This window comes from Egretta garzetta, unplaced genomic scaffold (assembly GCF_000687185.1).
Source record: "Egretta garzetta isolate BGI_Z169 unplaced genomic scaffold, ASM68718v1 scaffold768, whole genome shotgun sequence".
NCBI classification, from domain to species: domain Eukaryota; kingdom Metazoa; phylum Chordata; class Aves; order Pelecaniformes; family Ardeidae; genus Egretta; species Egretta garzetta.
Window position 1 is genome coordinate 215,815 of NW_009260594.1, and position 16,519 is coordinate 232,333.

A 16,519-nucleotide genomic window follows, 5' to 3' on the forward strand; every position below is an offset into this window, starting at 1 on the left:
AATCCATACCTGGAGGAATGTGAGTGCTGCTCTCTGAAGCAAACATTCAGCATAGCAAATTTCTGCATGGATTTCCTCTAGTGTCATATGAAGGAGGGAAGAAAACAAATCAATCAGACAAAAAGTAATTAAAAGACACTTAGCCCATTAATATAGGAATAAGACCACAAAGCTCAGACTGAGAAAAATCTTTTCCAGATTTGATGTAGCATTTCAGTTCTAGACTACTGAAGTAACTCCAAACAGTAATGACAGTTACAGAAACTTTGAAGCAATTTCTTTCATGCTTTCCAGAAATTCCTGGATCTAAAACATTTCTAGTCACTTCCCTACTTCTTTCCAGATATTTTTTACCCAGCAATTTTGGAAATGCTGCATCAGCAACCAGCAAAAAAAGTTCATGGTTTTGGATGTGGTGACACAGCAATTGCCAAAACACTTTCCCAGCAATTTTGGAAATGCCAAATCACAGATTTTGTCAGTGAACTCATAATCTGCAAAAACACATTGGGTGAACAATTCTACACAATTCAAATTGCAGCAAAAAAAAAAAGACAAAACCACTATGTATTCAGAGATAATGTTACCTTCAGTAAAGTGTTCAAGGCTTTGTCTATGCACAAGGTTGTTGATAGAATCAGCTACTGTTGATTTCTTCCTAAATCTGCAGAAAAGTCAGTTTGGTCATTCTGAACATGAAGCATCAACAACGGAGAACGGTATCTTTCAGTTGGCTACCCATATAGTCACTAACATACCTCTAGCGCTCACCAACCCTCTGTCATCTTATCACATATACAAACTTTGGCATATTCCATACAGAACACAGCCAACACGGTCCTCCTGGGATCCACCTTTTACCCTTCATGTGTGGAAATCTGTCTTGATAAAGGAAGGGGCTTTTTGATTTTTTTTGTGTGTGTGTGTATGTGCATGCGTGTACAGAAATGGAAGCACAGCTGACTCAAAGACAGCTAGCTACAGCACAGCCAACACCAAATGGGAAGATTCTGCAGTGTCTGTAAATGGTAAATAACTTCCAGACACTATAGAGCCTGGGCTACAGATAGGACAAAAATCTAATTGACAAAAATAATCAGATATTGCAATAAACTGAAGTTTTCAAGACCAGACTGCTGAAAAGTTATGTGGTCTGACCTCATAACTGACCCTCCTTGAGCAGGAGACTAGACTAGATGATCTCCTGATGTCCCTTCCAAACACAGTTTTCCTATGATTTCTATGAAATTACATATCCTTTTTTAACATGTATGTCTTTCAAAACTTTCCCATGAAGGGACTATTTGTTGACTGAATTGCTCCACACTTACTTTTGACAAGTGGCTTGAGCTTCCTTCATTGTGTTTCCTGCATTCAGTATGTCCTGAGGATCAAATGTCATCATAGCTTGCATTTCCAATATGGTGGCATAAGTCAGTGCATGATACATACTATCTTTAGTTCTGCAAGAAAACACAAGATGCAAAGCACAGCTGATTTGACTATATTATTACTTTTAAAAAACAAACACAAATCCAATTCCAGAAACTCATCGGCCTGGTGGGAACTAGGTCTAAATAAACTAGAAACCAAACACAAAGGCTATGCAAAATAATCAAGAAACGCTAATACACTGATATTTGTACAGGAAATCAATGTCTAGAGCTCCAGTTTCAATACCTGTGCTAAGATGTTCCAATTCTGAGCCAAGGGTAGGTATTTAACATACATAACAAAGCACAGGAATTAACCACATGGCTAACCACGCAGGGGCCATAGAATCATGGGGTTTTTTTAATGAATAATGAATGAATGAATACCACAATGTATCACACAAATCCAGATATTCTTCTTCTATTTTGGTACAGTTTCTCAGGACAGACTCAAGGAGATAAGTAACACAATACTATAACCATGGCCAAAGTAGAGTCTTCGTCCAACAGACCTTCCACCAGAAGTGTTTTAGTCTATACCAAACATTACAGCTTTCTCCTCCTCTCTCTCTCTGCTAACCTTCCACCACAATTTGCTGAACTTAAATATTCTTCTGTGGGATTTCAGATGGTGACTCTTTTGCAGAAAGCCAAAAACTTTGGCATTAGTGCAAGGAAAACAATTAACTCCTACCTGCAGCCATTGCCAGCATCTTTCCTCTGGCAGGAAGAAGGGTTTGTATATTGCACACATTTATAGCGTTCAGCCAGTACCTACATATGGTATAATCCTCTGCAAATTAATCAAAATATCTTTAGGCCTACAGGTCCAATAAAGATGACTCGGGAAATATGCTGAAGGGCAAGCTCAGCTGAATTCCTGCCACAGAAACTCTCTATAGACCTTGCTAATCCACCCTTGACAAACAGCACAATTTAGACAAATACTGCTAAAAAGCAACAATTGCTAATTCAATTGTTTATATTTTCAGAACGGATCAGATAGAACTATCTGGCGGGGAATATTAAAAACTACTTGCAGTCAAACAAGGATATCCTTTCAACAAGATATCCACCCTCAGTACACCTATTCTCAACACATGTACTTCAGGTGTTTGTTTCTCAAAACGAGACACTTCATTTTTTTTTTCTGTGAAGGAGAAAGTGGTGTGCCAGCAACATGCCCTTGCTGAAGATAGGGCTAATGGGGTCTTGGGCTTCATTAGGACTGTTGCTGCCAGCAGGTTGAGGGAGGTGATCCTTCCCTTCTGCTCAGCACTGGTGAGGCCACACCTAAAGTACTGTGTTGAGTTCTGGGCTCCTCAGTACATGCACATACTCAAGAAAGTCCAATGAAGGGCGAAGAGGATGATTAAGGGACTGGAACATCTCTGCTATGAGGAAAGGCTGAGAGGGCTGTGACTATTCTGCCTGGAGAAGAGAAAGCTTAGGGCGTTCCTATAACGTCTGGAAATACCTGAAGGGAGGGTGCAAAGAGGACAGAGCCTTTTTCACTGGTGCCTAGTGACAGGATCAGAGGTAACGAGCACAAACTGAAACACAAGAGGCTCTGTCTGAACATCAGGAAACACTGTTTTACTATCAGGGTGACCAAGCAGTGGCACAGGTTGTCCAGACAGTTGGCAGAGTCTCTGTCCCTGGAGATATTAAAAAGCCATCTGAACACAGCCCTGGCTCAGAAGCAGCTACTCTGACTACTAGTTTTGCTATGAAGCAATAGTTTCTAGCAGAGGGGCATGGCGGATTGCTGAATAAGCTTACATGGTTCATAAACTATCATAAGCAACATAAATCAGAGCCCATCTGGCAACTCCCAAACACTAGAAAATCACCACCTGTATTTCATTCTCTATCAGCATCTTCGAGGCAAGAAGCAGAAGCCCTTTGTGCATGTGACTTTTATTATCCCCTCTGCATAGATGAAGAGGCCCACTGTCATATAGCAAGTACAGCCATATCAAGAAGAAAAATCAGTTACTCCAACTATGATTAACAATTTAAATTGCAAGCTGGAGCCCAGGTAAGTATTGCTAATGCTGATCCATCAAACAAATACAGCTTCATTAGTATGGACAGACAAAATTCAGAGGGAGAGCTCCCCTTCTTTTAAAGACAGGCAGCACTGTTTAGGAAAAAGCATGCATGGAGCCTAACAGCTATGCAGACCATAACAGCTGCTCAAAAACAAACAAGTGAGAAAGCAGTCTTGGGAAAGCAAACACCAGCCTGACTGAAACAAAATCTCCGTTGCATTCCAGCATAGCACATCTTCAATGACCATCTTTTTTTTCTTCTTTTTTTTTTCCTTTTTTCTTTTTTTAACTGATACCTCAACACACAGCACTTGAAAATTGGTGCTTACTGTGGTTACATTTCACACACCCAAAAGGGACTGAAGAAGGGCATCATAGGGGACTCAGTGTTATGTCTATCAAGATTTCAATTTTTAGATAATTATGAGGTATAGAAAACATTCTAACACCTCATCTGCAGATAGTTCAGATAAAGTCCAGATTTAATCCAGATAAAAGTGTCTTATACCATTAGGTCAAACTAGGGTCTTCTACCATTTCAATAATTTTAAGAAAAGAAACTGCATGGTGGGTACTTTTTTTTTTTCTCCCAAAGAACCACACAGGAATCCATACCTGGAGGAATGTGAGTGCTGCTCTCTGAAGCAAACATTCAGCATAGCAAATTTCTGCATGGATTTCCTCTAGTGTCATATGAAGGAGGGAAGAAAACAAATCAATCAGACAAAAAGTAATTAAAAGACACTTAGCCCATTAATATAGGAATAAGACCACAAAGCTCAGACTGAGAAAAATCTTTTCCAGATTTGATGTAGCATTTCAGTTCTAGACTACTGAAGTAACTCCAAACAGTAATGACAGTTACAGAAACTTTGAAGCAATTTCTTTCATGCTTTCCAGAAATTCCTGGATCTAAAACATTTCTAGTCACTTCCCTACTTCTTTCCAGATATTTTTTACCCAGCAATTTTGGAAATGCTGCATCAGCAACCAGCAAAAAAAGTTCATGGTTTTGGATGTGGTGACACAGCAATTGCCAAAACACTTTCCCAGCAATTTTGGAAATGCCAAATCACAGATTTTGTCAGTGAACTCATAATCTGCAAAAACACATTGGGTGAACAATTCTACACAATTCAAATTGCAGCAAAAAAAAAAAGACAAAACCACTATGTATTCAGAGATAATGTTACCTTCAGTAAAGTGTTCAAGGCTTTGTCTATGCACAAGGTTGTTGATAGAATCAGCTACTGTTGATTTCTTCCTAAATCTGCAGAAAAGTCAGTTTGGTCATTCTGAACATGAAGCATCAACAACGGAGAACGGTATCTTTCAGTTGGCTACCCATATAGTCACTAACATACCTCTAGCGCTCACCAACCCTCTGTCATCTTATCACATATACAAACTTTGGCATATTCCATACAGAACACAGCCAACACGGTCCTCCTGGGATCCACCTTTTACCCTTCATGTGTGGAAATCTGTCTTGATAAAGGAAGGGGCTTTTTGATTTTTTTTGTGTGTGTGTGTATGTGCATGCGTGTACAGAAATGGAAGCACAGCTGACTCAAAGACAGCTAGCTACAGCACAGCCAACACCAAATGGGAAGATTCTGCAGTGTCTGTAAATGGTAAATAACTTCCAGACACTATAGAGCCTGGGCTACAGATAGGACAAAAATCTAATTGACAAAAATAATCAGATATTGCAATAAACTGAAGTTTTCAAGACCAGACTGCTGAAAAGTTATGTGGTCTGACCTCATAACTGACCCTCCTTGAGCAGGAGACTAGACTAGATGATCTCCTGATGTCCCTTCCAAACACAGTTTTCCTATGATTTCTATGAAATTACATATCCTTTTTTAACATGTATGTCTTTCAAAACTTTCCCATGAAGGGACTATTTGTTGACTGAATTGCTCCACACTTACTTTTGACAAGTGGCTTTAGCTTCCTTCATTGTGTTTCCTGCATTCAGTATGTCCTGAGGATCAAATGTCATCATAGCTTGCATTTCCAATATGGTGGCATAAGTCAGTGCATGATACATACTATCTTTAGTTCTGCAAGAAAACACAAGATGCAAAGCACAGCTGATTTGACTATATTATTACTTTTAAAAAACAAACACAAATCCAATTCCAGAAACTCATCGGCCTGGTGGGAACTAGGTCTAAATAAACTAGAAACCAAACACAAAGGCTATGCAAAATAATCAAGAAACGCTAATACACTGATATTTGTACAGGAAATCAATGTCTAGAGCTCCAGTTTCAATACCTGTGCTAAGATGTTCCAATTCTGAGCCAAGGGTAGGTATTTAACATACATAACAAAGCACAGGAATTAACCACATGGCTAACCACGCAGGGGCCATAGAATCATGGGGTTTTTTTAATGAATAATGAATGAATGAATACCACAATGTATCACACAAATCCAGATATTCTTCTTCTATTTTGGTACAGTTTCTCAGGACAGACTCAAGGAGATAAGTAACACAATACTATAACCATGGCCAAAGTAGAGTCTTCGTCCAACAGACCTTCCACCAGAAGTGTTTTAGTCTATACCAAACATTACAGCTTTCTCCTCCTCTCTCTCTCTGCTAACCTTCCACCACAATTTGCTGAACTTAAATATTCTTCTGTGGGATTTCAGATGGTGACTCTTTTGCAGAAAGCCAAAAACTTTGGCATTAGTGCAAGGAAAACAATTAACTCCTACCTGCAGCCATTGCCAGCATCTTTCCTCTGGCAGGAAGAAGGGTTTGTATATTGCACACATTTATAGCGTTCAGCCAGTACCTACATATGGTATAATCCTCTGCAAATTAATCAAAATATCTTTAGGCCTACAGGTCCAATAAAGATGACTCGGGAAATATGCTGAAGGGCAAGCTCAGCTGAATTCCTGCCACAGAAACTCTCTATAGACCTTGCTAATCCACCCTTGACAAACAGCACAATTTAGACAAATACTGCTAAAAAGCAACAATTGCTAATTCAATTGTTTATATTTTCAGAACGGATCAGATAGAACTATCTGGCGGGGAATATTAAAAACTACTTGCAGTCAAACAAGGATATCCTTTCAACAAGATATCCACCCTCAGTACACCTATTCTCAACACATGTACTTCAGGTGTTTGTTTCTCAAAACGAGACACTTCATTTTTTTTTTCTGTGAAGGAGAAAGTGGTGTGCCAGCAACATGCCCTTGCTGAAGATAGGGCTAATGGGGTCTTGGGCTTCATTAGGACTGTTGCTGCCAGCAGGTTGAGGGAGGTGATCCTTCCCTTCTGCTCAGCACTGGTGAGGCCACACCTAAAGTACTGTGTTGAGTTCTGGGCTCCTCAGTACATGCACATACTCAAGAAAGTCCAATGAAGGGCGAAGAGGATGATTAAGGGACTGGAACATCTCTGCTATGAGGAAAGGCTGAGAGGGCTGTGACTATTCTGCCTGGAGAAGAGAAAGCTTAGGGCGTTCCTATAACGTCTGGAAATACCTGAAGGGAGGGTGCAAAGAGGACAGAGCCTTTTTCACTGGTGCCTAGTGACAGGATCAGAGGTAACGAGCACAAACTGAAACACAAGAGGCTCTGTCTGAACATCAGGAAACACTGTTTTACTATCAGGGTGACCAAGCAGTGGCACAGGTTGTCCAGACAGTTGGCAGAGTCTCTGTCCCTGGAGATATTAAAAAGCCATCTGAACACAGCCCTGGGCAACCATGTCTAGGTGGCCTGCTTCAGCAGGTGACCTCCAGAGGTCCAACCTCAACCACTCTGATTCAGCGGTTTTGTTTTAAGGGGAAAAGCCAAACTTTAAAGACACCTCTATCTATTTAATTTCTCCCCTGGAAATACACTTGCCTCCCCAGGTTTTGATACCTGGATTGAACTGAAAGATGATTTTAAGGAAAACTTAAGACAATCCTACATTAATCAATGATCTAATAACTCACTCTGGTGACCTGGATCCTTTCAAGTTTTCTAACAATTCATATTTATTTCATATTTAATTCATATTTATGCATTAATTCCTCTGCTTGATGGAGTAAAAAACCCTTAAGTATCCTCAGGAGTCCCTGATGTTTGGTTAGTGTTTTCCAGAGCCAAAAAATAACCTTGTCTACATCTAAAGTAAGCCTGACTCAATGATATTATGCAATAAAATCACCAAAGAAAAATCCAAGTGATGATACGATCCTAACTTTCTTTGTATATATAGTTTTTGAGATCTAGGGATTAAAACAATACCTGTGCTGGCACACATAGCATTACACAGATATCTGGTGCTTCCCTTGCCAACCTTTATAATGACAATGAAGGGCCACTTTTTCCAATACACACAGCACAGAGGAGGCTGGCTGTACCAAAAAAATTTGCTGTGTACATCCTTAACCACCACTGCAGTCTGCGTTTTGTGGCTGTCCTTAACTCCTAGTTGCCCTCACCATGTCCACAGGTTACCTAACAACCTGCTCTAACCAACCTCTAAACCAGCCTAGCATAAAAGCCATTCTGGGAAATCACCTACTGCTGAAGTACTACAATCCCCAGACTATGCTAACATCCATCTCATCACCAACATGGGTAAGAAGAACAGACAGATAATGGACAAATTAAGTTTAAAATCCAGTGGAGTCTGGACAGCTCTGTCTTGGCCTCCTGCATTACAATTCTTCCAGTTGACTGATAATGCAAAGTAGAAAAAAAATGAACCTACTATAAAATGCCAGTTTGATGAAGTGTTCCTGTTCACTTGATTATTCATCAGCCTCAGTGGGCGCAGAGAAACACACTTCATCTTGTATTTATTAAAATAAAAACCTTCCAAAGGTTCAAATTCAAAGCACGGGGAAGGCACTAAAATATTCCCCTTCCAAATTTTAGAAATTTCCTTTCAAAATCACAGCAGATAAATAATAAATTCACTGCACTAAAAGGAAAATGGATACTTTTCACATACACATAGTGAAGAGGGATTTCCCTCTCAAGTAATTTGCTTCTGATACAAAATCACTCCTGCCCTAATGAATGGTTTAATCTATTTTGCTTCTAATATTTAAAGGAGATAATAATTAATGTTTACCATTAGTAAACTGGTATTTATCAACACTCAAATTTACTCTCTTTTTTTCAGGGGGTGGGAGGTGGGTAGAAATGCAACCAAATGTAACAGTTATCTATGTGATTTATACTAACCATACAATTAAAGTTGCCAGTTAACATCCTGGCGTATTGCCAGAAGTTTTAGGGCCTGCATTTTATATGGATGGATACAGAATGAAATGCGATGGCTGTTTTTTTCTTCTTATGGTTCCTCAGCAGCACTTTCCCCAGGACATTGTTGGGGTTAACAAGCCTTTGTGACATAAATACAACTAATATTCTGATTAATGACTTACCCCAGTAGATGGTATCACATGGTTGAATAAGAGGATTATAAGTAATATCTTTAGGCACTTATGGAGTTATGTCACATGCCTGTTCAACTACGGTGCAATCACTATCATCTTGTAGCACTGCCCTTTCTTGAGAGCTGTTGGAGAACACTTTTATTGCTGCTTGAAAACAAGTACCTAAGCGAGGATGGTAACAGCTCTCCCCTCCAGCTGAAGTATGAAAATCAAAAGGCTTGGCTTGTTTTGACCTCAGAATTAGCCCAGGGGCTACTATTTTTTTTTTTTTTTTTGTGAAAAACACAGTGCCCAAAATCTTTTTGTGGATCCTTTTACAATAACCCAGCAGGCAGGACATGCGTCACCAGGTTACAGAAACCCCACGTTCAAGTCCATGCCCTGATTTAGTATCCAGAAGCTTCTAACAAGTGAAATGAAACCAGCAGCACATAGTGAGAAAGACCCTCCACAGACCAGCCAACAGTCCACTCATCCAGGTGTACCCAAGAGTAACAAATCGAGATCCAAATCAAAACTGCATCAGGAGAATGTAGTCACACGTGGCCTGAAGGCTTTCCTTGTCTTTGACCAGAAGTTCCACCCAATGTCCAAACAATGAGCTAGACTTACTGCATGGGCTTCTGTGGAAACGCTGTTTTTATCAGTTGATGTTTTCCAATAAAAAAACCTGTTTCCTATGAAAACACACACCTTCTTTGTTAGATCAGTTCCCAGAAAAAGCTCCTCCACCCCACTGAACCACCTCATGCTTGCTTTTGTTCTATAAGGGCAAGAACATTGTACCGCACCATGAAGACAGCTGTTACAAAAGGCTTCCATTCCTAGTAACCTCTTTAAACTTTAAAAAAATCAGAATATATAAGATAACATTTGATATTGCAAATTGGGTTTATATTAAAAATTCCAGTGATAGTAAATAGGTACCACAGAACTATACTGTTCCAAGTAACTAGGAGAGCAGTAACACAATCTCTTCACACCTACCTGAGATACTCCCACATCAAAGGGTTGAACTTACCTTTCAAACACAGTCATTCTAGAATTAACATTCCACCAAACACCACCAAGCGCTTTATTCTGAAAATAGGCTCCAAAAAGTCAACTGCCCAGAATGAATCATTCTCATATTGTTCTTACAATACTGCAAGCAGCCACACAGATGTGTTGCAGCTCATCCAATGATCCAGATTACTCTGCGCCATGAATTCATCTTTATAACTTAGCATTCTCCCAAGTGATTTGACATCAGCAAACTATCCGGTGATTACGTCATGCTTTGTTTCAGGATAATTATTAAAATATTAAACATTTGTCTTGAGGAAGCAAAAAGGACATCTTACCCAAATCAACTGTTAAATGTATGATTATCTGTTTACAATTACGTGATGGCCAAAATCTATTCAGCTTTTAATTGATTTACTGTATATATCTCTCAGGGTTGAGGAGGAAGATGAGATTTTTTTCCCCACTTCAGTGACTAAACAGTTTCAGTGTTACTCACTGTCACAGTTAACAGGTCACATATTGAAAATCACTGCTGTGTTTGGTGACTGAATTTAGGGAATTCAAGAGCTCTTAGACTTAGTGTGAATACTCCATATAAAAGATTAATTTAATTAAACTTACTGCACAAACCACAAGATAATTGGAGCCCACTATTGTACAATGATTGTTAATGATAATAAAGAAAACTGACTCTAAAACCTAAAAGATAGCTGAGGAAACAAGAAAAGTTATATAACATGAAGCAAAAATGCCAGATGAATTGTTTTACGAAATGAGATCTCTTCTTTATGATGGATTTGCTTTTCTAACAGGAAAAAAAGAGCTTTAACTCAACACAAGTCTAGACACCATCCTCAGATATTTATTTTTAAGCTGCTAGGAAAGATCTTCTGATTTTAACTCTCATACGTTGCCAAATCTGCTCTCAGTTACACATGGTACAAATCAGTTGAAAATACACTTATTGTAGAAGCCAAATGTGAGTAATTTAGTGAATCTGCAATAATGTAATACAGAGCAGAGTATGTCCTACAACATAAGTGGTAAAGCTGCAAAATCTATGGTATGAAATTCTTTACAAGCATGTAAAAACTGAAAAGTATTTCTTTAAACAAAGATAGTATGTTTATGGACTGTGAAAACCAATTTCAAATCTCAGCATGCTAAAAGGCAACAGTGAGGAACTGATGACTCCTAAAGAAAATACTCAGTATTACCACATGTGCCACTCTACAGCTCTTGTCATTCCCTAAAGAGATGGAGTGTGTCCATAATGGATATCATCTGTGGGGAAATTCAGCATCCTGTTTCTGCATTACACTTGCAAAGACTGTAAGTCTGTATTCCCCTCACTGCCAAAGGCAAAAGGAATAAGGGCCTCCTCATAATAACAGGCTAACATGAAAAATTAGTTTCAAAATGGTTTTGCAGTTTGGAATACAGTCAGGTACAAAACCAGAGTATCAGCTCATGAAATATATTCTGCAGGGCCCAACAAAAGGTGAATGAAAACCATATGCAATAGAAGAAGTATGGATCTACAGAAAAAAACCCCCACAGCCTCACCGCTTTTGCAGTGTTTTGGTAACCCCCTTCAATAAAATATCTCCCTATTTTATGCTAAGCACTGAGTAAGCATTTCCAGATGGGCACAGGGGTTTTACTGTCAGAATTTAATGAAAACAGAATTATTCTTCTTACCATTTTTATGAGAGCTTCTGATGATATATAAACACAAAACAACACTGCTGTGAATAAACCCAGTATTATTAATACATCTGAGCCTACAATTTATCATTAATATCTTTCACACAGTGTACTTACATGGTTAAGCTACAGATTCTGGCATCAAAGACTGAGGCTGATACCTCAGCAAAGCTGGTGTGTAGTATTCACTATAGTTACTCCCTGACGCATATTGAACACACACTACTGCATTACCTATGAATTTTATTTGTTTCATATACCAGTGGCCTGAAAGAAGGCATGATGCAATTTGCTGATGGCTCAAAAATAAATGGAGCAAACTGGGGGAAAAAAACTTGACTTAAACACAGACTTCAACAAGCCAAGAGCACAGGTAACTTCAGGACTGGGTATAAAAAAAATCACAGACATTGTGAAGACACAAACAATTTTTAGAAGCTATTTTATGACCTCACTGCTTGCAGCTGGGCTGCTCATTACATGCTGGGCTGCAATGTTATTAGGAAACAGAGTGCATGACCACAACACTGAATTGCAAAATAAGCTGTGAGAAAGTTTCTGCAAGTGGTTATTAAAAAGCAACAAAAAAAGATTTCATACCTAAAGTAATGTCCCAAGCCTGGAAATTCATGGTCAGTTCATTTAGACACAAAACTATAAATTCTCCAGTTCTCACAGTATGCAGAAAAATATGGGAAAGGAGAAAAAAAAAAAAAAGTGACAGAAGATGGTTTTTATGCTTCCAGGAGCAAGAATCTCACATACTGTAGTACAGCTGAGGGGTTACTACTTTGGCCAACAATTCTGTACTTTTTGTAGTTACCTTTGATCAATCTTATTTACTCACCCAAGTGTAAAGCACTTACTCTGTCTTCCCCAAAACTTAACACAAAAACTTAGCACTCCCTTCTTAACAAAAAAACATGCAGTCTTATCAACAGAGAACTAGATGTCTAGTCAATTCTCCTAAGAGATGGTAAAGCAAACAAAAATAAACAGAGGAAAACTAGTAAAAGTAATCAACTTACTTTGCTTGCAAAGATGCCAAAGCTTCTGAGAACTTGTTGTTAAGAAATAAATCCAGAGCTGCCATACGTGACAGAAGATGGTTTTTATGCTTCCAGGAGCAAGAATCTCACATACTGTAGTACAGCTGAGGGGTTACTACTTTGGCCAACAATTCTGTACTTTTTGTAGTTACCTTTGATCAATCTTATTTACTCACCCAAGTGTAAAGCACTTACTCTGTCTTCCCCAAAACTTAACACAAAAACTTAGCACTCCCTTCTTAACAAAAAAACATGCAGTCTTATCAACAGAGAACTAGATGTCTAGTCAATTCTCCTAAGAGATGGTAAAGCAAACAAAAATAAACAGAGGAAAACTAGTAAAAGTAATCAACTTACTTTGCTTGCAAAGATGCCAAAGCTTCTGAGAACTTGTTGTTAAGAAATAAATCCAGAGCTGCCATACACTCATGCAATGCCATGTTGAGGTCTGATGTAGGTGACCTGCCAGAAGAAGAGAGAATAAACTCAGCACATCTGTTCTCCTTCTACTGGTGCATTATTACAGCTACATTTGAACTCCTCATCTTCAGTTCCAGCCTTCTTCCCACGTATAATCTGCTCTTCCATTTCTACTGATTGCAAAAAATGGAAGTGTCTTTCATTATGTTTGTGGTTTTTTATTTTTTTAAAACTGTGCTCTTACTTTGTGACGTGGACAGCAATTCAAGTTTTGTACTTTCTGAAAATACGATAAACTGCATGTGCTGTAAGTTAAGAGCCTGGTCAGGGAGAATTTACCACGTGGGAGCATGGCAACTTGATGAGCTCAGACATCAGTAACACAGAAGCCCTGGGTGACAATGCACATCTGACTGTGTGCAAGGCTGACAGAGACTACAGCTTAGTGACATTATGATCATATTGGCACTTTAAGGATGAGACATTGCCAAACTGCATCAATTATATTGACTGATGCTGGAACACCTGCTTTAGTTCAGCTCATGTTCAGTATGGTTCCTGACCAGTAGACCACTACAGACTTGTAGGTGGGTTAAAATTTCACATTGTGCATGCTCCTGGGAACATCGCTGTACCTATCAAGTGCTACTGCATTCAGAAAAAAACTGCTGCTGCATGTCAAACTCAGAATATTATCTCAGTGGCTTACTCTGGCTGTACTTTTCACCTTTACAACATTCACATGTCAGCCTGACCTGTCACAAAGGTTCTCAGCTGGTCTTTGGGTTACTGGCAACAGGATAATACAGACCAGCTGAGTTAGTCTGGCCCACGTTCACCACCACCAGAAGTGCCGGAAAAAAAAACCCACATAAGAAACAATTAGGCCTCGCACTAACAAAGTTAAGGTAACCTGACCAATGTTAGGAGAGTTAGAACATCTGCATCTAATGATCAAAGAGTTATACAGCACAAGTAAGTTGTATACAAGTCTGTACAAAAAAGCTCCTCCAACAAAATACAAACAGATCCTCATCATGTTCCTGACTCCAAACAGCTCAAACTGATGTGGTCTGTCTTGTGACTTAGAAACTATCTCACTTCCTTAAAAAATGGCACAACACAGAGCCTGCTGAAAGGAAAAAGAGAAAACAAAGTCCTGGTATCATCTTAAGGAAAAGACAGGGGAGCACAGAACAAACAGATAGCATCAGTAATAGCCACCAACTGCAGCAGCCATTTGGTTTTGTTTTTAGGCATAATGACTGCAAAGAAAAAAAAAGCATAATTATATATATGAAAAACAGGATTAAAAATTTGAGAGAAACATTATATGACACTGTTCATAGCGGCTGTTGTCATCACACTTCAGACACACTGTAAATCCTTCTGCGCCCAAGAGACTCTCCAAGTGCTTTGCAAACATTGATTAACCAAGTCTTGGCATCCGTCTCATCCAATATGCAATATCATGTCTGCCTAACTATTCTGAGCCTTACTGTAATAATTAAAGCTTTGCCAATTATTGTTTACATGTATTACTACTCTTACCTGCTTTTTTTAAACCTGTGTCCCTGAACCAAACAGTGTATTTAACACTATATAAAACATATTCTCAACTCCTTTAAAGTATTTAGACTAGTGACATTTTACCTGGGCTTTTTATTTGTTTCTTTTCATGCAGGAGAATTACCCCATTCAATACAAATAAACCTTTTCAAAACATTCCTTTGAAACAGAAAGATGACAAAGAAAAAAAACACTGCTGAAGCTCAAAGCACAAATAAGATGCATTAGTTACTTGGCATCTTCTCTGGAGTAAGAATTATTAACACAGTGCCACCCCCAGCAGCAGCAAAAATACAAGTTGCATGCTTCCCTCATGCCCCAAGGAAACCTGACATTTGATGTAGTTTCCAAGTACAAGGCTTAAGACCTGAAGACAATACACACCTTACATAAATGCTACAAATCGTCATTTGTTGCTGTTAACAATAGGGAAGAAATACTTTAAACTACAGAGTGCTAAGCATTTTAGCAAACTGATTAGTCATGCTTCAGTGGGCTGCAGATTCTCTCCTGCTTTCAACAGCAAGATCAGAACCGCCTCTAAGCCAAAGGGAAAATGCTGTGTGCTGCTACTTACCTTTCTGCTAAATCTCTTGTGTTTTCTGACATAGTCATTTGCATGCCCACTCAGCATTTAGGCACGAACATCCAGCAGCAGCACTCGGTGCTACTTAACCAGCTCCGAGTGACAGTCACACTGCGAGCGCAGGGCAGGGCAGTGTCTGCCTGCCCGCGGTACCGTACTCTCTGATTGGTCATTATGGATGATACGATGAGAGTTATGAGCATCGCTAGTTCACTTACAACGTACTACACACGAGCAATTTGGAAGTCGGCCTGTGACACACGAAGTTCATATATCACGGGATACTTACTACTGATGTAGAAGGTGCTGGCAGCTGCCAGCACGTCTTTAATCTACAGACCTGTCTGAAATTAGCGGCAGCATTGGCTATCTTTCATTCACTGCAAACTAGGCAGATGTCAAATATCCCTGTAATTACAGACCTGAGACAAAATTACTGCATGTGGCAAGTGGACCACATCGGAAACCTGTGAACCAGAATGGAGAGTCAAATGAGGGCAGCTGACATGCAGGAGAATTCAGGCATTAATCGCTGCAAATGTGAGAAGCAGACAGGCAAGAGAGATGAGAAAGTACTTCTCCCCAGCAAGGATTCTCTGCAGAACAGGCTTCAATCCGCCAGCAAACTGCTGCTTGTTGTTGGTTCCTATAAATCTGGGAGGTAGTGAGACTTCACACGTTCTTTCTAAAAATCTCTTTCTGATGCCATGCAAAATTACATGGGTTGGCATAAACAATTTAATCAGTGGAGTGAGCTCATCTGGCCAATTTTGCCCAAAATAAAATAGAGTATGCTCCCAAACTGCTTTGTTGGCACGCCAGCAGTGCTGATGCTGTATGTAAGAAGCGCAGCTACCAGCAGCAAGAACAGTTATCTCTCATTATGATGGCTGGACTGTAGAAGTTGATCAGCTATGATTTCATTATCTAAATTAGTTTCTCCAACAGCATCTAATGTTAAAAATTATCGATTTCTTTTCTCCTATATCCGGTCTTATTTGTTAGATTACACAAAGCAGTACCAATACCGAAGACATCAACTGCTGGAGGAAGACCTAAAAATGATAAACAAGTGAAGGATAATTTCAGGAAGATACTCTGAAGGCATTAACATACCTGATTAAATCTCTTGCTATTTTATGACATCCTGTACAGGAAAAAGCCTGTGCTGCATTTGGTATAAAAATTATTGTAGTAGATCCACAGGCTGCCCTGTTAATGACTCCATTACATGCTCCTAACAGCACTATGTACCTGGGCC

At 39.3% G+C, this 16,519-nt stretch overlaps 1 protein-coding gene across 1 annotated transcript in view; it reads right to left on the bottom strand.

Annotated features, from left to right (window-relative positions):
• The window catches only part of TTC39A (tetratricopeptide repeat domain 39A), a 41,424-nt gene extending 26,137 nt beyond the window's left edge, over window positions 1-15,287 (bottom strand). The window contains exons 1-5 of the mRNA XM_009644629.1: window positions 15,250-15,287; window positions 13,041-13,145; window positions 1,332-1,463; window positions 588-664; window positions 10-77 (exon numbers count right to left, since the gene is read on the bottom strand). Of these exons, the coding sequence (XP_009642924.1) occupies window positions 10-77; window positions 588-664; window positions 1,332-1,463; window positions 13,041-13,145; window positions 15,250-15,287 (420 nt within the window). The remainder of the gene's footprint in view (window positions 1-9; window positions 78-587; window positions 665-1,331; window positions 1,464-13,040; window positions 13,146-15,249) is intronic.
• Between the last annotated feature and the right edge of the window lie 1,232 nt (window positions 15,288-16,519).